This window comes from Scyliorhinus torazame, chromosome 8, assembly GCF_047496885.1.
Source record: "Scyliorhinus torazame isolate Kashiwa2021f chromosome 8, sScyTor2.1, whole genome shotgun sequence".
Taxonomy (NCBI): Eukaryota; Metazoa; Chordata; class Chondrichthyes; order Carcharhiniformes; family Scyliorhinidae; genus Scyliorhinus; species Scyliorhinus torazame.
This window is the reverse complement of record NC_092714.1, coordinates 122,402,490-122,422,631: the sequence shown is the minus strand read 5'-3', so window position 1 is coordinate 122,422,631 and position 20,142 is coordinate 122,402,490. Positions and strand designations below refer to the sequence as shown.

The 20,142-nt window shown below is 52.4% G+C and overlaps 1 protein-coding gene across 4 annotated transcripts in view; it reads right to left on the bottom strand.

The window, feature by feature from the left end:
• Window positions 1-20,142, bottom strand: part of map3k15 (mitogen-activated protein kinase kinase kinase 15) — a 220,834-nt gene that overhangs the window by 142,910 nt on the left and 57,782 nt on the right. For all 4 annotated transcript variants that reach the window (XR_011948699.1, XM_072514132.1, XM_072514133.1 and 1 more), the window contains exons 5-6: window positions 14,115-14,221; window positions 1,383-1,553 (exon numbers count right to left, since the gene is read on the bottom strand). Coding sequence is in view for 3 of the 4 variants with exons in the window: in XM_072514132.1 (XP_072370233.1) it covers window positions 1,383-1,553; window positions 14,115-14,221 (278 nt within the window). In the remaining variant the exon portion in view is untranslated. The remainder of the gene's footprint in view (window positions 1-1,382; window positions 1,554-14,114; window positions 14,222-20,142) is intronic.

The window sequence follows — 20,142 nt, the reverse complement described above, 5'->3', positions numbered from 1 at the left end:
ATACTTGATGATAATATCAGAGAAGCGTTAATTCGTTAAAATGATTTAACTCTACAATTCGCGATTGACAAATGTACACCAGCAGAACAGACCAGAAGCCAGTATCTAGCATTTTATGCAAAAGAAAAAAGCACAAATCTCTACCATGAGGCAGAGAAAATTGAGTATTAAGTAAAAGGACTCACAGTTTATTATTTTATTACTCATTAAATAGTTCATCTTTCAACAAGAAGATTATTGATTATTTTATCATCATGGTGGATTCAAGAGTAATATAAATATTTTAGATAAGTCATTATTTAAAATATAACATGTACCATTTACAATATGCACTGCAACAGCTCACCAGAGATCCTCAGGCAGCACCTTCCAAACCCCTGACCTCTATCTACCAACTGGCTAGCACTGTGGCTTCACAGCGCCAGGGTCCCAGGTTCGATTCCCTGCTGGGTCACTGTCTGTGAGGAGTCTGCACGTTCTTCCCGTGTGTGTGTGGGTTTCCTCCGGTTGCTCCGGTTTCCTCCCACAGTCCAAAGACGTGCAGGTTAGGTGGGTTGGCCATGATAAATTGTCCTTAGTGACCACAAAGGTGGGGAGGGGTTGATAGGTTAGGGGGATGGGGTGGAAGTGAGGGCTTAAGTGGGTCAGTTACGGGGATAGGGTGGAAGTGAGCGTTTGGGTGGGTCGGTGCAGACTCGATGGGCCGAATGGCCTCCTTCTACACTGTATGTTCTATGTTCTAACCAGAAAAATAAGGGGAACAGACTAATGATGACAGCACCATCAGCAGATTCCTCGCCAAGTCACACACCATCCTGACTGGAAATGATATCGCCGTTCCTTCTGTCGGGTCAAAATCCTGAACCCCCCTCACCTAATAACATTATGGGTGGACCTACACCACATGGACTGCAGTGGTTTAAGGCAGCTCACCACCACCTTCTCAAGAGGAATTAGGGTCGGGCGAGCCCTAATTTCCCAGAAATGCTCACATTTCATGAGTAAATAAATAAGTGTCATTACAGTACTGCTTGTGGTCCAGAAGGAACAGTAGCATTTCCTCCAAACCCAGTAAATAGCCAGTAAAACACCCTGCAGTCCTCACATCTGCTCAGTGACCATTGAACTCTAGTCAGTAGCAAACAAACACAAGAATCATCCATCATGTGATCCCTTACTATCTGGATCCTCCCCTTCCACTCTTGCAATTGGAACTGCCATCTTGATTTTTTTCACTTTTGTTGTGTGCTGATCTTCCTGACTTACGCATGTGCCACAGGTCAAGAAACAACTCGATTGAAAAATATAAATGAGAAGATTTTATGACTGAGGAAGTTCATCATTGCTTCTCAATACATTTCGAAGGACTTGAATCCTCTTACCATTCTATCGCGCTGTCTCGATTGACTACATCATCACAATATGAGTCAAGAAAGAGGTCTTTGTAAATTCTTCCACACAAACAGAACATGTCAGGGGCAGGCTGCACACATTGATTCAGGACCTCAAGCATTATACTTAAGGCTTTTCCTCTGTCACCCGGGTGATTCCTTCTGCAAAGGCAAAATACAAACAGCACAATCAACGTCGGACGAGAAACAAGAAGGAAAAAAAAACTCACATTAACGTACAGCAAGGCATAGTCACTGTTGTTATGTAGGAACTATGGCAGCTAATTTGTGCACAGCAAGCTCCCACAAACAACAATGTGATAATGACCAGATGATCTGTTTTTGGATGGCAATTGAGGGAAAGATATTGGTCAGGATATCGGTCAGAACGCCCTGTTCTTTTAAAAATATTACCATGGGATCTTTTACATCCATCTGAGAGAGCAGATGGAATTTTTGTTCAACATCTGGTCTGAAAGATGGATGGCAATACCTTTTGACAGCTAACTCACTTCAAGCACCTCTGCTCCTCAGATTATGCTGCATATCCAGTTCAACTGAGCTTAGAAGGCAGTGCTGACTACTGTTGCACTGCAATGCAAGTCCATCCCCAAAATAGCCCGGTGAGAAGATGCCCCTCTTTCCTGCTGAAGCACTTGATCTCTTGGGGAATGAGGAACAGATAGTGGTTTCTATGTTACTGTGCAGTACTCTCATGTCACTCAGGCATGGTTAGTGAAGTGAGAGGAGAACCAGGACACTTTCACCTGAGGAGGTTCATAAAAGGTGAACTGGAAATATTCATTTTGTCTGCATACGACAGGTCCCTGATATGAACAGATGTCGCTTCTCGCAAGTGTAAGTGAGCTACATCGCAAGCCTGACCAATAATCTTAAATTTGTGGCTAGTGTAATTCGTAGGTTGTTCAGCAAATGCTACCCAATTGCAGAATCACATCTAACATTAAGACACTATTGTTCTGAGGTTTGGCAAGCATGGCTTGGTTGAATACGGTCAGTACTCTTCTTATTGCGAACAGCCAAATGGATGTGCTGTTTTATTCAATCCACCAGCTATTGTAGCTACCAGTGACTTCCTTTCTTTGTTTTGGCTTAACTCCAACCAAACTGATTCTACATCTTGATCTTCTGAAATAAAGGGCGGGATTCTCTCATCCCGTAGTAGAGTGTCCACGCCGTTGTAAACGCCGTTGCGTTTTACGACGGCGTGAATGGGCCGACCCGATAACTAATTCTGACCGCAAAAGGGGCCAGAACGGGCGTGGCGAGAAGGGGGGCGTGGCGCCATACCAGCGTCATTTGCGCGACTCCCCGATGACGTGGCGCCGCATCGCATAAAATGTGCATGAGCGTCGCAAAATAGCGAGACCGGCGAGATGGACTCCCCCCGCCATGCCGCCCCGAGGTTCAGGGACCATGACCTCGAGACGCTGCTGGACGCGGTAGAGGAGAGGAGGGCGATTCTGTGCACCAGACGCGGCCACCAGCACCCTGCCAGCACAGTCCGGAGGAATTGGCGTGAGGTGGGGAATGTGGTAAGCGCGGAAGGGCACACCCCACGGACGGCCAAGCAGTGCCACAAGAAAATGCACGACCTGACGAGGGCAGAGTGAATACACCGAGACATGCCCCTGGCACCACCCAACCCCTACCATCCACACATGTGACAGTAACCCCCCCCCCCAGGAGGCGTGCCAAACCGCCCACTTTACCCACATGGGCTGCACACACCCCTGAGAGCCGTCGGGATGCTGTGTACCGACTAACTCTGATGCTTTGCTGCACTCCCCTAGAAGACCGCCCACAACCACAGGGAGCATGCGAGAACTGAAGGAGGTTCACCTGTACTGCACCCCCTCACAGTACACGAGCAGAGGGCACTGGACCTCGTTGGCAGAGCCAGGGACCGGGAGGTTGCTCCTTGCCAGATTGGAGGCGTACCAACAAGTGAGACTCCCCTGCCTGGCTCCACCCCATCCCCCCTTTCCCCCACCCTCTAGTGGCTGGTCTAGCACAGGGCTAAATAGCTGGCTTTTAAAGCAGACCAAGGCAGGCCAGCAGCGAGGGTTTAATTCCCGTACCAGCCTCCCCGAATGTGGCGACGAGGGGCTTTTCACAGTAACTTCATTTGAAGCCTACTTCTGACAATAAGCGATTTTCAGTTCATTTTTCATCCCTCAATACACCCCCTCCACCCATTCCCCCCAGTGCACCCTCCCCCCATCCCCCTCCCCCCCACTACACCCCCTCACCCCATTTCCATTGCCTGGTGACACCGCCTCACCCCAACCCCCCCCCCCACTACACCCCCTCACCCCATTCCCCTGCCTGGTGACACCCCCTCACCTCACCCCCCCCACTACACCCCCTCACCCCATTCCACTGTCTGGCCACACCCCCTCACCCCAACCCTCCCCCACTACACCCCCTCACCCCATTCCACTGTCTGGCCACACCCCCTCACCCCAACCCTCCCCCACTACACCCCCTCACCCCATTTCCCTGCCTGGTGACACCCCCTCACCCCACCCCCACCCCCACTACACCCCCTCACCCCGGTCCGTGTGTGTAACGACACATGCTGTATTGTGTGTTCCAGGACCTGCCGCCGATCGTCCCGGACCGTCTGGTGCTGCTCGCCCCAACAAGTGCCAGGTCCAGATGCCCCCAGGGACGCATGCCACGGTGGGGGGGGGGGGGGGGTGGCAGACATCAAGGAAGGCCTTCCTCCATCACTGGGACACAGGAATCGGATGCAGAGAGGACTGAGACCCAGTTCAGTGATGAAGAGGACGGACACCCAGGACAGCGACAGCCCTGAAATGGAGATGATGGACACTGACAGTCAGGACAGTGATGCACAGAGGATGTCGAGTCAGGACAGTGACGCACAGAGGATATCGAGCCAGGACATTGACATACAGATGACGGACATCCTAACCCAGAAGTACTGTCAGAGAGGGGTCCATGCCCACAGAGAGCGGCCTGACGCCACACCAGTGGTTCACGCACCATGAACAGTGCTCCACGCACCACAAAGAGTCCCCGACTCCGCACAGAAAGCGATGACAGACTTCACAGCGAGACCACTGCACGTCTCCACACAGAGAACACAGAAAGACTCCACAGCAAGACCACTGCTCGACTCCGTTGAGAGCGCACAGACCGACTCCACAGCAAGATCACTGCATGACTCCACACAGGGAGCGATGCCAGTCTCCACAGAGAGAGCAAGACAAGCCTCCACAGCGAGCTCGTTGAAAGACTCCACGATGGAAGCAACACAAGACTCCAGAGCGCAGTCCTTGCATGAACAAGACCATGAAGGTATATCCACCTTAACTGAGCAACCAGCAGCAGATGATGCATGTCTGCCACGCTCAAGTGCACAGCAAGAAGACTATGACAGTCTACCATGCTCCAGTGAACAACAAAGCGACTATGACAGTCCACCCAGATTGTTTGAGCCACCAGAAGAAGACTCTGACAGTCTACCCAGCTCAAGTGAGCGACAAGAAGACGCAGAAGGTCTACCCACTTTATGTGCGACAAGTGACAAAGGCTTCGCAATTCCCATACAGGATGTGCAACATGACAGCGAGATTGACTGTTCTCAGCGAGTATGTACAGAGGCATTCGACAGTCAAAGTGAGACTACTGGTCACTCCAGTGACACCACGTTAATTCAAACCTCATCCACTCGAACCTCTCCACAAGAAAATGCATTTCTGAACGTTTTGACTCCGGACGGGGAGCATCAAGACACCTCAGATGATTCAAGTGACACATGGTCGATAACACGTGTTACTCAATCCTTGGTTGATGGTGAGGTCCTCTGAATCTTGATGAAGAAGACTCGAACTCGTCCAGTCACAACAAAGATTTATTGAGTAACTATAACTATTAATGCATGAATTCTTTGCCTTAACATGGAAACTAGGAATTGGTTAACAATAATAACTAAACGTAACTCCACTAACTATCTATGTGATTCTGATGTTACCCTGTTCACAGTGCACCCTCGAGAGAGAGAGAGAGAGAGAGAGAGAGAGACTGAGACCCCGTGTGGCTGCTTTTATATACCCCTGTTGGTCCAGTCCTCTAGTGATCATGTGATGCTGCTATCTACTCATTAACCCCTTGTGTGCATGCACCTACAGAGATCACTACATCTCCCCCTTTTTAATTTGTTACAGATTTTCTGTATGGCGTAACGAAAATTGAACAAACATAATGAATGAAGTCAACTGGGAACAGATAAAACAAGTAACGCTGTGTACAGAATGGGATGATATTAATGACTGTACAAAGTCAATCAACGTTTAAAAAGTCCAATCCTAACGAAAAACTTTGTGAGTCCAGACTGTATGAGTTTGATCAGGTGGGTTGATCCCTTCGCCTGTCGTTGAGGTGGCAGTGTTGATGCCGTCATGTCGTTGTGACCACCATCAGTGTTTATGTGTGTCCGTGAGGACATCACAAGACATCGGAATGGTCGAATCACTTTGTTGTCTGATTTATAATTTCTTTTTTTTTAATGTTTGTGGTAGCCATTCTGTGTTGCATCTTTCTTGAAAGCTGGTTTGCTTGTTTGTTCTGCAGCAAATGCGAATTTGTGAGATTTGTTGCCATGCCATGGCATGTTTGTACTCTTGTTGCGCTCAATGTGTGTTCCGTGTGGATAATTTGAGTAATTGTCACACTTATTGGTGTCAGTTACATTGAGCGTTTTTTTTTGAAAACTGTGAGAATGATCTGATGTCGTATTGATTTTGGTGACATCAGTCATTTCTGGTGGATTTGATTGTTCTTCTTTGCTGCCCTGGTGCTCCTCTGATGGAGACATTTCTGGTACATTTGAATAATCTGTGATCTCTTTATGCTCCTCTTCAGAAGTTAAAATCCTCAAGATTTGAATTGACGTGGTCTCAGTGGACCCAAGGGTAGTCCTACTCTGTGCTTCTATACAGACGAGCTGCGATCTGTCAGTCTCGCTGTGATCCTGCACACTCTGTATGTCGAGTGTGATCGCTTTGTCACTGTTTTCACATACAGTGGGTAGACATTCAGTGTCTTCTTGCCGATTCACGGCTGTCGCTCCGGAGTCATTGCTTGCGCCATTCTGGAGCCTGTCAACGAGCTCGCTATGGAGGCCGGTATCACTCCCTCATGGAGTCAATCTGTGCTCTCTGGGTGGCGTTGCCTTCTGCTAGGATATATGATATGTGGTTGTCATCCATTTTGTCGACGAGCTGCCATGTCGTCATGGTACTGGATTCTCCCACCATGAGACTCGTATGGGACTTGGCACCCATGTTGCTGCTGCAATGACCATCAGATCCTGCAAACTGATCCATGGCTGAGTGGCATTCGTCAGCGAGCAAATCATCGCTTCTTATCAAGGATGTGTCATGCTGCTCTATTTGTCCAATGAGGAACTCATCCCCTGAGTAATCATCGTCAATGAACAAATCTTTTGCAATGGATTTGTCATTGTGCTCTTCTCTTTGGGTGCTGCAAACTGCTTGTTGCAGGGTGTTGTGAATGTTATTTTCAACTGTTGGTGTAAGTTTGGGCATTGTTCTGTCTTTTGAGGTAAAAAAATTGGGTTTTGCAGCTTTAAATTTCTGTTTGTTCATTTTTGTGCATTTTAAGTGGGCGTGGTCCTGGTTCTCTGATGTCATGACGTTCGTGACGTCATGCGTAGAACTCGATTGCTCATGCGCACTCCGGGTTTCCTGTACTGTGCGCTCTTTTCTCAATTGCGCATGTGCGGCTCCTTTCTCAAGATGGCTGCTGCTCAGAACTTACGTCTTCTTCTGTTTCAACCCTGCCTCTGCCTCGTGGTTAGTTTTGGCGCCGTTTTTTATTTGGATAAATTGAAGGTACTGATTTTTTTCTGTTCATGCACTGTGCACTGTTTAATCGCAATTTCTAGAGTTAGATACTGTTGTTGTGAACGTTTTTTCGTTAAATTTTTATCAGATAGTCCATAAATTAATTGATCTATTATCATAGCATCTCTGAAATCAGCATAATTACAGCCTTGTGCTAGTACCTGGAGGTCTGCAAGAAAATCAGTGATTGACTCTCCGAATCTCTGGCATCTATTACAAAATTTATGTCTTTCCCTGAGAAGCGGTGTATAAGAACCAATGCCGTCCCAGCAGCCTTCACTTCTGTACCTTCGCTGCTGGGTACAGTTCTATCTGATTAAAGCTGAATCGATATGATTCCTCGTGGTCTCAAGCGTATTGATTGTGCATCAATTTAATCAGATTAGTACTTTTGAAGGATGGATCTCCGCACCAAGCCGACGTGCCTTCAGCTCAGCATGCACGCAGAAAACTCTGCCGCGATTTTTAAGCATTGGCTGGCATGCTTCCAGGGCTACCTCGAGACGGCTGCTGACACCCCCACGGAAAGGCAAAAGGTGCACCTCCTACGCTCGCGGGTTAGCCCGGTGATCTACCCCCTGATCGAAGTGGTGGCGAACTATGATCAAGCCATGGAACTGCTGGAAGGACACTACATTCGTCCACTTAATCAGGTCTACGCCCGTCACCTGCTGGCAACGAGACGGCAGAGCCCAGTAGAGACGCTAGAAGATTTCTACAGGGCACTGATCGTGCTGGGCCAAAACTGCGGCTGCCCAGCGGTGACGGCGAACGAGCACTCCGAACTTTTAATTCGAGACGCTTTTGTGGCAGGTATGATCTCCCCCGACATTCGCCGAAGGCTGCTCGAAATGGAGACACTGGGCCTCACCGAGGCCCGAGCCCTGGCAGGGACCATGGACGTGGCGTACAAAAATGCCCTTGCGTACCCCCCCGCGCGCACCACACCCCCCTGCGTGGCACCCCGCCGTGGCAGCCCCCCAGACTTACCCACTTAACCCCCAGACTTACCCGCTACCGCCGCCGGCCAGCGTTGTTTCTTCTTTGGCCAGGCAAATCACCCGCGCGCGCGCTGCCCGGCCCGCACGGTCACCTGCAAAGGGTGCGGCAAGAAAGGCCACTATGCCGCGGTCTGCCTCGCCCGCGCAGTGAACGCGGTGTCCAATGACTACCCTCAGCCATTCCTCCAGCCGCCTGCTGCGCAACCACAGCCGTTCTTCCACGTCCCGACCATCCCAGGCCCACCGCCGCACTCCCTTTTCCCAGCCCCGCCGGCCCAACGTGCACCACAGCCTTTGCCCCGCCAGGCAGCGTCGCAGCCGCAGCCATTCTTCCCCCCGGAACCATGCTGGAGGAGTACGCGCAGCCATTTTGTCCCTCGCCGGTCCAATCGACGGGGTCTCCATCCCCGAACTCCATGGGCGATCCCTGGCCGGCGCCATCTTGGATGGGGCCTCAAGCCCCCAGCGCGGCTGGCTACGTGCTGCCGGACCAAAACCCCTTGCTGCAGCTGGCCTCCGCCACACTGGAGCAGCATGCGCCGCCGGTTTACTCCTTCCCGCCGCCATCTCTGGAGTCCCCGGACTCCACGTGCGATCCATAGCCGGCGCCATCTTGGATGGGGCCTCAAGCCGCCAGCACGGCTGGCTACGCGCTGCCGGACCAAAACCCCTTGCTGCAGCTGGCCTCCGCCATGCTGGAGCAGCGTGTGCCGCCAGTTTGCTCCTCCCCGCCGCCATCTTCCGAGTCCCCGGACTCCACGTGCGATCCATGGCCGGCGCCATCTTGAATGGGGCCTCAAGCCCCCAGCACGGCTGGCTACGCGCTGCCCGACCAAAACCCTTTGTTGCAGCTGGCAGCCGCCTCGTGGGAGCAGAGTGCGCCGCCATTTTGTCCCTCTCCGCCGCCATTTTGTTTCTCCCCGCCGCCATCTTCGGAGTCCCCGGACTCCATGTGCGATCCATGGACAGCGCCATCTTAGATGGGGTCTCAAGCCCCCAACACGGCTGACGATGCGCTGCCCGATCTTCACTCCTTGCTGCAGCTGGCCTCCATTACCCTGGACCAGAGTCAGCCCCGAACGCTAGCAAAGGCCACCACGACAATCGGCATCAACGGTCACGTGACGTCATGCCTCATCGACTCCGGGATCACGGAGCGCTTCGTCCAGCCCGACACGGTAAGGCGCTGTTCTCTGGTCACTTACCCCACCCAACAAAGGATCTCCCTGGCCTCCGGCTCACACGCGGTGCAGATAAAAGGGTTCTGCCTCGCGAACCTCACCGTCCAAGGCAGGGAATTCCGCAATTTCTGCCTATACGTGCTGCCGCACCTCTGCGCAGCCACCCTTCTGGGACTGGATTTCCAGTGCCACCTACAAAGCCTTACTTTTAAATTCGGCGGCCCTATACCCCCCTTTACTGTTTGCGGCCTCGCGACCCTTAAGATCGACCCGCCTTCCCTGTTTGCGAACCTCACCCCGGATTGCAAACCCGTCGCCACCAGGAGCAGATGGTACAGTGCCCAGGACCGGACCTTCATCAGGTCCGAGGTCCATCCCAGCAGCCTTCACTTCTGTAACTTCGCTGCTGGGTACAGTTCTATCTGATTAAAGCTGAATCGATATGATTCCACGTGGACTCAAGCGTATTGATTGTGTATCAGCCACACAGCGACATTCAGCGACTGTGGGAAAAAGGGACACTTCGCCAGAGTCTGAATGGGCCAACATTAAGCCCAGAAATCGAACACTCACCAGGCCCGACCCATGAACTCACTGGCCCGCAGACTCCGCAACGTGGCTGCGTGATGCCCGGAACGCTCCCTTCAGACGCGTGATCAGCCTCGTGCCGCCATCTTGCCCGCCGACTCCAACACCGACCGACACGTGCGACCGATGGGGGCGGCCATCTTGGTTGCCACCTTCGACCCGGCCCGACACGTGCAACTCGTGGGGGCGGCCACCTTGGTTGCCATCTTCGATCCAGCCCGACACATGCGACTCATGGGGACCGCCATTTTGTGACCACGACACCGCCGACCACGCTGGCTACCTGCAGCTGGGCGCAGTCACCATCGACCAGTCGCAGCAGAAGCACTTGAAAAACTCAATGATGGTCGTCCGGGTCAACGGGCACGAGATCTCTTGCCTTTTCGATTCCGGGAGCACGGAGAGCTTTGTTCACCCTGTCACGGTAAGGCGCTGTTCCCTTCCCATATACCCCGCATCCCAAACCATCTCCCTTGCCTCCGGATCACATTCGGTCCAGATCCGGGGGTACTGTATCGCTAACCTCGCGATGCAGGGAGCCGAGTATGCCCGTTTTAAGTTGTACGTCCTCCCTCACCTCTGCGCCCCCCTACTGCTTGGATTAGACTTCCAATGCAGTCACCGAAGCCTACAGTTCGGCGGACCCTTACCCCCCCTTCACGATATGCAGCCTCGCGACCCTCAAGGTCTCCCCCCCCCCCTTCGCTCTTTGCGAACCTCACTCCCGACTGTAAGCCCATAGCCACCAGGAGCAGGCGGTACCGTTCCCAAGATGTGGCTTTACTGTCAATTCACTGTGAGACCGTGAGAACGAGCGAACATTAGGCTTTAATATCCATGAACTTGCCTGCCAGTGTTGGCTGTACAAATGAGTGCCACCCACAGGTGGCCGGACTATATATGGCCCCGGTGAGGGCGGAGCGAGAGGTGGAGCCCACCGGGGTTCCAGTACAGTACCTGGAAGTAGCCCGTATCATCACTTCCAGGTCATGGGTCACATCATTATACAGACAGTACGGACAGCTCATGCATTAGGTGAAATACATTCACCACATTCACCCCCTGTTAAAAAAACAAGTCCAGCGGGGGTGATGTGGGGCCATGAGAGAGTCAGTCTGCCTGGAGGCCGGATCGTTCTTTTAGACCTCCTCAACTCTGGCGATGCAGCGGGCACAGTCGTTGCCGATGGTGACTCCGGGGGCATCCTGTCTGGAGCTTGAGCTTCAGTCCGGCGTGTCGGAGACGGTTTGGGGGTGGGGGGAAGGCAAGGGGGTGGCGGGTCGTGACAGTGCCGGCGCGGGCTAAGACAGGAGACCCAGGGGGGCGTAAGAGGCGCAGGGGGTGACTGTAGGCAGCGGGAAGTGGGGCGTGTTGGCAGGGGAACCAGCTGGTGCCAGATCTCGTAGGGAGACCATATCGTGCCGTCCGTCCTGGTGCGCGATGTAGGCGTACTGGGGGTTAGCGTGCAGCAGCTGGACCCTCTCGACTAGAGGGTCGGTCTTATGGCTCCTCATGTGCCTCCAGAGAAGGACAGGTCCCGGAGTTGTCAGCGAAGATGGAAGCGAGACCCCGGAGATGGACTTCCTGGGGAAGAGAAACAAGCGGTCGTGAGGGGTCTCGTTCGTGGCTGTGCAGAGGAGTGATCTGATGGAGTGGAGGGCGTCGGGGAGGACCTCCTGCCAGCAGGGGGTCGGGAGACCTCTAGACTGGAGGGCCAGAAGGACGGCCTTCCATACCGTTGCGTTCTCCCTCTCCACCTTCCCGTTTCTCTGCGGGTTATAGCTCGTAGTCCTGCTCGAGGCGATGCCTTTGCTGAGCAGGTACTGACGCAGCTCATCGCTCATGAACGATGTGCCCCGGTCGCTGTGGATGTAAGCAGGGAAATCGAACAGTGTGAAGATGCTGTGCAGTGCCTTTATCACAGTGGCCGAGGTCATGTCGGGGCAGGGGACAGTGAAGGGGAAGCGGGAGTACTCGTCGATGACGGTTAGAAAGTATATATTACGGTTGGTGGAGGGGAGGGGCCCTTTGAAGTCCATACTTAGGCGCTCAAAGGGCCGGGAGGCCTTTACCAGGTGGGCCTTATCTGGCCAGTAGAAGTGCGGTTTGCACTCCGCGCAGACCCGGCAGTCCCTGGTCATTGCCTTGACCTCCTCGGTGGAGAAGGGCAGATTGCGGGTCTTAATAAACTGGGTAAGCCGGGTGACCCCCGGGTGGCAGAGGTCATCGTGGATAGCCCGAAGTCGGTCATCTTGCATGCTGGCGCATGTGCCGTGGGACAGGGCATCTGGGGGCTCGTTGAGCTTCCCAGGACGATACTTGATATCGTAATTATAGGTGGAGAGTTCGATCCTCCACCTCAGGATTTTGTCATTTTTTATTTAGCCCCATTGTGCGTTGTCACCGCTGGTCGGTGCCGAGGGTGAACCTCCTACCGGCTAGGTAGTGCCTCCAGTGCCACACGGCTTCCACTATGGCTTGTGCTTCCTTCTTGATCGAGGAGTGTCGGATTTCGGAAGCGTGGAAGCTTCTAGAGAAGAATGCTACTGGCCTGCCCGCCTGGTTGAGTGTGGCGGCCAGTGCGACGTCTGATGCATCGCTCTCTACCTGAAAGGGGATGGACTCATCCACCGCGTGCATTGCGGCCTTGGTGATGTCGGCCTTGATGCGGCTGAAGGCCGAGTGGGCCTCAGCCGCCAGGGGAAAAGTGGTGGTTTGAATAAGTGGGTGGGCTTTGTCCGCATAGTTGGGGACCCACTGGGCGTAGTAGGAGAACAGCCCCAGGCATCGTTTGAGGGCCTTGAGGCTGTGGGGAGGAGGGAGATCCGTGAGGGGCGCATACGGTCGGGCCCGGGCCCTAGGACTCCGTTCTCCACGACGTAGCCGAGGATGGCCATTCGTGTAGTGCGGAAAACGCACTTCTCTTTGTTGTATGTGAGGTTGAGGGATTGGGCGGCCTGGAGGAAACTCTGAAGGTTGGCGTCATGGTCCTGCTGATCATGGCCGCAGATGGTGACATTGTCCAAGTACGGGTATGTAGCCCGCAAACCGTACTGGTCCACCATTCAGTCCATTATTCTCTGAAAGACCGAGACTCCGTTAGTGACGCCACAGGGGACCCTGAGGAAGTGGAAGAGTCGGCCGGCTGCTTCAAAGGCAGTGTAGTGGCGTTCTTCCGGGCGGATTGGGAGCTGTTGGTAGGCCGACTTCAGATCGACCGTTGAGAACACACGGTACTGTGCGATCTGATTGACCATCTCCGCTATGCGGGGGAGGGGGTACGCATCCAGTTGCCTGAACCGGTTAATAGTCTGGCTGTAGTCTACAACCATCCGGTTCTTAATTAATCAATTTGGAAATCAAGTCTGAGATTGATAGATTTTTCTTGCATAAAAGTATTGAAGGATATAGGACAAAGGCAGGTAATAGATTTGAATGACAGATTATTCATGATCTAATTCAATGGTGGAATATGCTCGGAGGGGAAATAGTGTTTAAATGTATTAATCTTTTACATGAAGTGATTAGAATCACAGGCCCACAAGAGGAGTGTTTTTGTGACTATCCATAGCTGCATTTTAATTATAGAACATAATTGGTAGCCACGTGCCCTCTTGTCACATTCAGCATTAAAGTGCCTTACAATAAAACAAATGACAAAACCCACTGTTTTACAGCACACCTGGTTGATGCCAGTGTCCATGCTCCACAGAGATCTCCTCGAACCTTTCTTCACTCAACCTGGTTTAGCACACTGGGCTAAATCGCTGGCTTTTAAAGCAGACTGAGGCAGGCCAGCAGCACGGTTCGATTCCTGTACCAGGCGCCGGAATGTGGCGACTAGGGGCTTTTCACAGTAACTTCATTTGAAGCCTACTTGTGACAATAAGCGATTTTCATTTTCAACTTCACCTTCTATAGTGTCACCCTCATGTGTTTATCTGGCTTCTCCTTAAATAATCAATCCTGAGTGAAAATGTCCCAGGACACAAGAAGCAAGGTGTTCTTCCAGCTGCCTCACAGTGGTAACTGTACCTGTTCAGTGCAAATGCGTAGTGAAACTTAATGTTGTGCTGATTGGCCAGGTCACAGGTTGGCAGCATCTCAAGGGTCTCCACCAGCTTCACCATGCCATCATAATCCTGTCAGAGCAAGAGTGAAAAAAAATCACTGCAAAAACACTGAAGACCAAACATAAAAACTTAACATTTCTGCTGAGGTAAAATCTTTTCAAAATATTGGGTAACTTAACAAAAGTCGACAGTGGGGCTTGAACCCGCAACCGTCTGATTCAGAGAGCTACCAACTGAGCCAAGGCTGATGTCATTTAAGGATGGAGGTCTGAGGATTGAGTATAAATTGTCATGTGAGAGAACCTTTAAGAAATGGTTGTTTAAGAAATGTACCTTTAAGAAATGGGTGTTTATCAGTGATGTCAGAGTGTGGGTGGAGCTGGGCTGCCTGTCAGCTTTTTACTTTCGTTTTCGGCTGTTTGCTGCAGGGTGTGTTTTAGTTTAGTTTTCAGAGCTGGATAGCTGCAGTCACAGCCAGAAGGGGTATTAGTCTCTCTCTGTAATATAAAGACTGTAAATCAATCCTTTGGTGATTTAAAACTAATAACTGCTCTCAGTAGTGACTTTAACCTGATGTGCTTCTGTTTAAAGATGTTTTTAAAGTCTTATGAATGTTAAAAGGACAGCTTAAGGATTACTTAGTGTTGTATTCTTTGGGGGTTGTATTTGAATTAATGGTTGCTCAGATGTTCACTGTATGTTTTAAAAAGGTTAACTTGAGTTCATAGAATAAACAGTGTTCTGCTTTAAAAAATACTTTTCCATTTCTGCTGTGCCACACCTGTAGAGTGGGCCGTGTGCTCCCCATACCACAATCTATTAAACGCTGTTGGTCAGGTGAACTCCATGATACACTTTGGGGTTCTATAAACCCTGGACCATAACAAAATTACTAAAAATATTGATAGATATTAATTCAAAATCCTTCCACACTTTTGTTCCATCCTACATGTGCAATCTCTTCCAGTTTTTTATCCTTCTCCCAAAGACTATCTATCTTTACCCCACTACCAGTGGCGGTTTCAGTTGACACAGACTCTTTGGAACTTCCTTTCGAAACCTCCCTGGCTCGGCAACTCTTATCTTCACATTCAAAAACCCTTGGGTGGAATTAAGTGCTCTGGCGGAAGGCAGGAACATGGAGTGTTTCCCGCAGCAGAGGCTGGTGGGACAACACACCAAATCTTCCATCCCCTCCCTCATTAATTATGCACCTGGGTGTTTCATATCGTAAATGTTTAAAAATGGGTTCCTGGCGCCATGGCCCAAGGAGGGTAAGTGCCTTTCAGATTTTTTTCACGCTTGCTGAGAGTTGTATGTCTGGTGACCTGGGGCTGGTGGGGACCAATTTGGTGGCAAGGGTGCGGACTCAGGGATGGGTTGGGGGGGGGGGGTCCACCCTCGGGATCGGGGTGCCATGGATGAACCTCCTAATGCTGCTCTGAAAAACTAGAAACTCACCCCTTAGGTGTTAGTTTCAGGCTCCTGACTGTTTAAACTGTTGAATACAGTCATTTTCCTTGAAATGTTCAGAGGTCTCCTGTTTGTGCAGATTTCCGTCCACCCTGCCCATCTGATAACCCTCAACATATCAGCACTCTCATCAAAGAGATGGGCGTGGTTAAGCTGAATCTTAGGGCCACCAGGTGTTGCGATACCTCATCGGACTCCTTAGATGCACAGCTCCACAGCAGATGAAGCGGGGATTAGCAGAGCTTAGTCCACACTCCAGCACTGCTGGCATCTGCAAAATGGAGGAATCTCTCTCACGCGCCCAGAACACGTGATGTCGCTTGTCGGGATGTGTGACCAGCTCTCTGCCGCCGCTCCAGGCAGGAAGACTCCAGCGATTAAAAAAAAAAAAATCTGTTCCTGGGTCAGTGTGCTGACGTTAGGATGAGGCATTCTGCTCCGGGCCTGCGCACTGCTGAGGGGGCACACATGGGCGGAATGGCCCGCATTCTGAAAGCCAGTCGTGGCCGGCATTCTTCAAAGCCGATCACGCCACTGGGCACTTCTTCCCGTGATCAGGAACGCCCTGGCGCATGGCCCCACAATCAGTAACGCCAGGACACATGACCCCGCAACCCTTGCAACACCCGCCCACGACTCACCAGTGAGTCGTGGACCCTAGGTTTGAAAATGACCGATCTCAAATGGACCGGGGAGGGAGGGGTTGTTATTGGGGGGAACGTCGATTGGGTTGCATGTTGAAGTGACATGTCATTCAGTGGCTGCCCTGCGGGTAGTGACTTGTGAGGAGTGCGCTCTCCCAGAATCGTGCTGACCTCTAACCTCCACTTGACTGTCCATTATTAATGAGTTCCCAGCTATAGCCCAGGCTCAATATCCTTGTATGGCTTAGTGGAAGAGGCCTCATGGCCAAGGGGTCGCACAGGGGTATTCACTGTCACCAGAGAATGAGGCTCACTATCACTCAGGGAGTGAAGGGAGAAGTCACATGGACCAGAGGCTGTGGTCGTACAGTAGGGGATGTTGCGCAGTGTAAGTGATCGAGCAAGGTTCCAGTTGTGGCCAACAGCTCATTAAATCTGCGGTGGCAGGCGGGGATAGTGCGGATGGCTCAGCAATCACATGCAGGATGATCATGGAATTTGTGGGGACTGGGGCTCAAAGGAAACATGACCTCGTTGACTGTTTTTCTCGCCCAGCGATGCTTGCTGTCTGCCTGGCCGCTGCTGGCGTCGCGGATGCATTGTGGCGAGAGCACCAGGGCCAGCTCAGGCAAGACTCTGCACAACAGGAGCCTGCCCCTGAGCAGCAGATGCCAGCCGGTGAACCTCAAGTGCTGGAAATCCATCAGGCCGAGGAGGGGGACGGATGTGGTGCCACGTCAGGTCCCGTGTCTATTGTCAATACTTTGTCAGTTCAAAGAGCTGCCAAACACCACAGTTCCCACTCATTCTACCAGGAGATAGCTCAGAGCACAGAGCTCACAGCGCGCCACTCAGACATAGACCATGTGCTGAGTGCCTCACTAAGATAGTGATAAGGCTGGGTCCACAGGTTAGCTGGTGAAGCACGTACCCAAGCCAGTAGTTAGTTGTTACCATTGATTAGACAATAAAACAGAGTTGTACCATCTACAGCCGTGTTGGATCATTTGTGCATCAGAACACCCAACATGACATGATACCAGTAGTGGACGCAAACCAGCAACTGTGAGACCTACCTGCCCCCTTTCAGAAATCCGCCATCCTGCTCCATGGAAAACATCAGCCCGCCGCAGCCGCTCCAAATCGCTGACAATCTCGGCATAAACTGGAAGCTGTTTAAACAGCGCTTCCAGCTCTTCCTCGAAGCCACAGACAGGGAGAATGCATTGGACACCAGGAAGATTGCCCTACTCCTCTCCACGGCGGGGCAACAGGCCATCCACATCTAGAACTCCCTGGCATTCGCAGAAGACGAGGACAAAACAAAATATAAGACGGTGCTTCTGACGTTCGATGAACACTTCAGCGTGGAAGTGAATGAGAGCTTCGAGGGGTACCTATTCCAGCAGCGCCTGCAGGGTAAGGATGAGCCTTTCCAATCTTACTTAACACACCTCCGAATCCTCGCGCAGTCCTGTGGCTATGGGGCCACCCCTGACTCCATGATACGGGATCAGATAGTTTTTGGGGTCATCTCGGACACCCTACGCCAGCAGCTCGTTAAAATAAAGTGACTCACCCTAGCGACTGCCATCGAGACCTGCGTCCTCCATGAGAACGCGACCAGCCGGTACTCCCAAATCCAGGCAGCCGAAACGGCACGGCACGGGCCCCACGAGGCGGAGCGGGTCCAGTCGATCGAGTACCTCCCGGCCCGCGGCCCGGACGAGGGCGGCCATTTCACGCGCTTTCCGACGCCTCCCGCGCTTGTACGCGCCAAAAGGGACGCAACGAAAGCCATGACGTCATGACGTGCGGCAACTGTGGCTCTGCCCACTTAAAGCGGCAATGTCCGGCCAAAGCGCGACAATGTCTCCGCTGTGGCAGGATGCGCCACTATGCTGCCTGCTATCGAGCAGCTCAACCTGCCAACTCCCAACAATTCCGCCAGCCTCGAAGGGACGTGCGGGCGATTCAGCTCCCCTACACTGAGTCATATCCAGATAGTATGCAGACCAGCGATACCGAAGACAGGGAGCACTTCCGCGTTGCGGTAATCCACAAGAACCGGATGTCCCCAAGTCGGAACCACCAGCCGCTGCCAGTGCATAGCATTGATCCAGGCGATGAGTGGTGTGCCACCCTAACGGTCAACCGATCCCAGATCACATTTCGCCTGGACACTGGTGCCTCCGCCAATCTCCTCGCATGGTCAGCCTTCCACACCTTGAAGTTTAAACCACCGATTCTGCCATCCCACTGTCAGCTGGTTGACTACAATGGAAACGTCATCCCGGCCACGGGGTCCTGCCAGTTCGATGTTACACACAACTCACACAAAGCCACATTATCATTGGAAATCGTTGGATCCTCGAAGGACTCTCTGCTAGGCGCACAGGCGTGCAAGATCCTCCAACTCGTTCGGCGGGTACAACTTCTGTCTCCAGAAGGCACGTCCGATTTCCCAGATGCAGACTTTAGGGGGCAGCTCCACTCATTCCTCGCGCACAACCAGGAGGTTTTCAAGGGCATGAGCACACTGCCCTACACGCACAAAATACAGCTCAAACCGAACGCCACCCCAGTTATTCACCCACCTCATAGGGCCCCAGCACCACTCAAGGACCGCCTCAAGCAGCAGCTGCAGGACCTGCAGGACCAAGGAATGCTTTCCCGGGTCACGGAGCCAACGCCATGGGTCAGCTCCATGGTGTGCATCAAGAAGCCCTCCGGCGAGCTCCGGATCTGTATCGACCCAAAAGATTTAAATCACAACATTATGAGGGAACACTACCCCATACCCAAACGAGAAGAAACCACGAGCGAGATGGCTCGGGCAAAAATATTCACCAAGCTTGATGCCTCAAAGGGCTTTTGGCAGATTCAACTGGATCAGTCCAGCAGGAAGCTGTGAACTTTCAACACTCCATTTGGCAGATACTGCTACAATCGGATGCCATTCGGCATCATTTCGGCCTCCGAAGTGTTCCATTGCATCATGGAACAGATGATGGAGGGCATCGAAGGGGTACGCGTCTACATAGACGACATTATCATCTGGTTCACCACACCGCAGGAGCACATCAGTCATCTTCAGCATGTCTTTGCACGGATTCGGGATCAGGGCCTGCGCCTTAACCGAGCCAAATGCTCTTTTGGCCAGACTGAGCTAAAGTTTTTGAGGGACCACATCTCCCGGTTGGGTGTGCGGCCGGATGCCGACAAAGTGGCAGCCATCGCAGCCATGCAGCAGCCGTCAGACAAGAAGGCAGTGCTGCTCTTTCTCGGGATGGTCAACTTCCTGGGGAAGTTCATTCCTAACCTTGCTTCGCACACGACTGCTCTTCGCCACCTGGTCAAAAAGACAACGGAATTCCAGTGGCTGCCCGCACACCAGAGTGAATGGGAGGAGCTCAAGGTCAAGCTCACCACCGCCCCGGTACTGGCGTTTTACGATACCACACGGGAAACAAAGATCTCAACTGATGCCAGCCAGTCTGGCATTGGGGCGGTACTCCTACAACGGGCGACACCTCATCATGGGCTCCGGTCGCCTATGCGTCGCGGGCCATGACCCCCACAGAACAACGCTATGCGCAGATTGAGAAGTAGTGCCTAGGCCTGTTGACTGGCATCGACAAGTTCCACGACTATGTATATGGTCTTCCGCAGTTCACTATGGAGACCGAACATCGCCCCGTGGTCAGCATCATTCAGAAGGACCTCAATGACATGACCCCTCGCCTCCAGCGCATTCTGCTCAAGCTCCGGAGGTACGACTTCCAACTTGTCTACACCCCGGGGAAGGATCTCATCATCGCAGATGCTCTGTCCAGGGCGGTCAACACACCGCCCGACTCGGAGGGGTTCGTT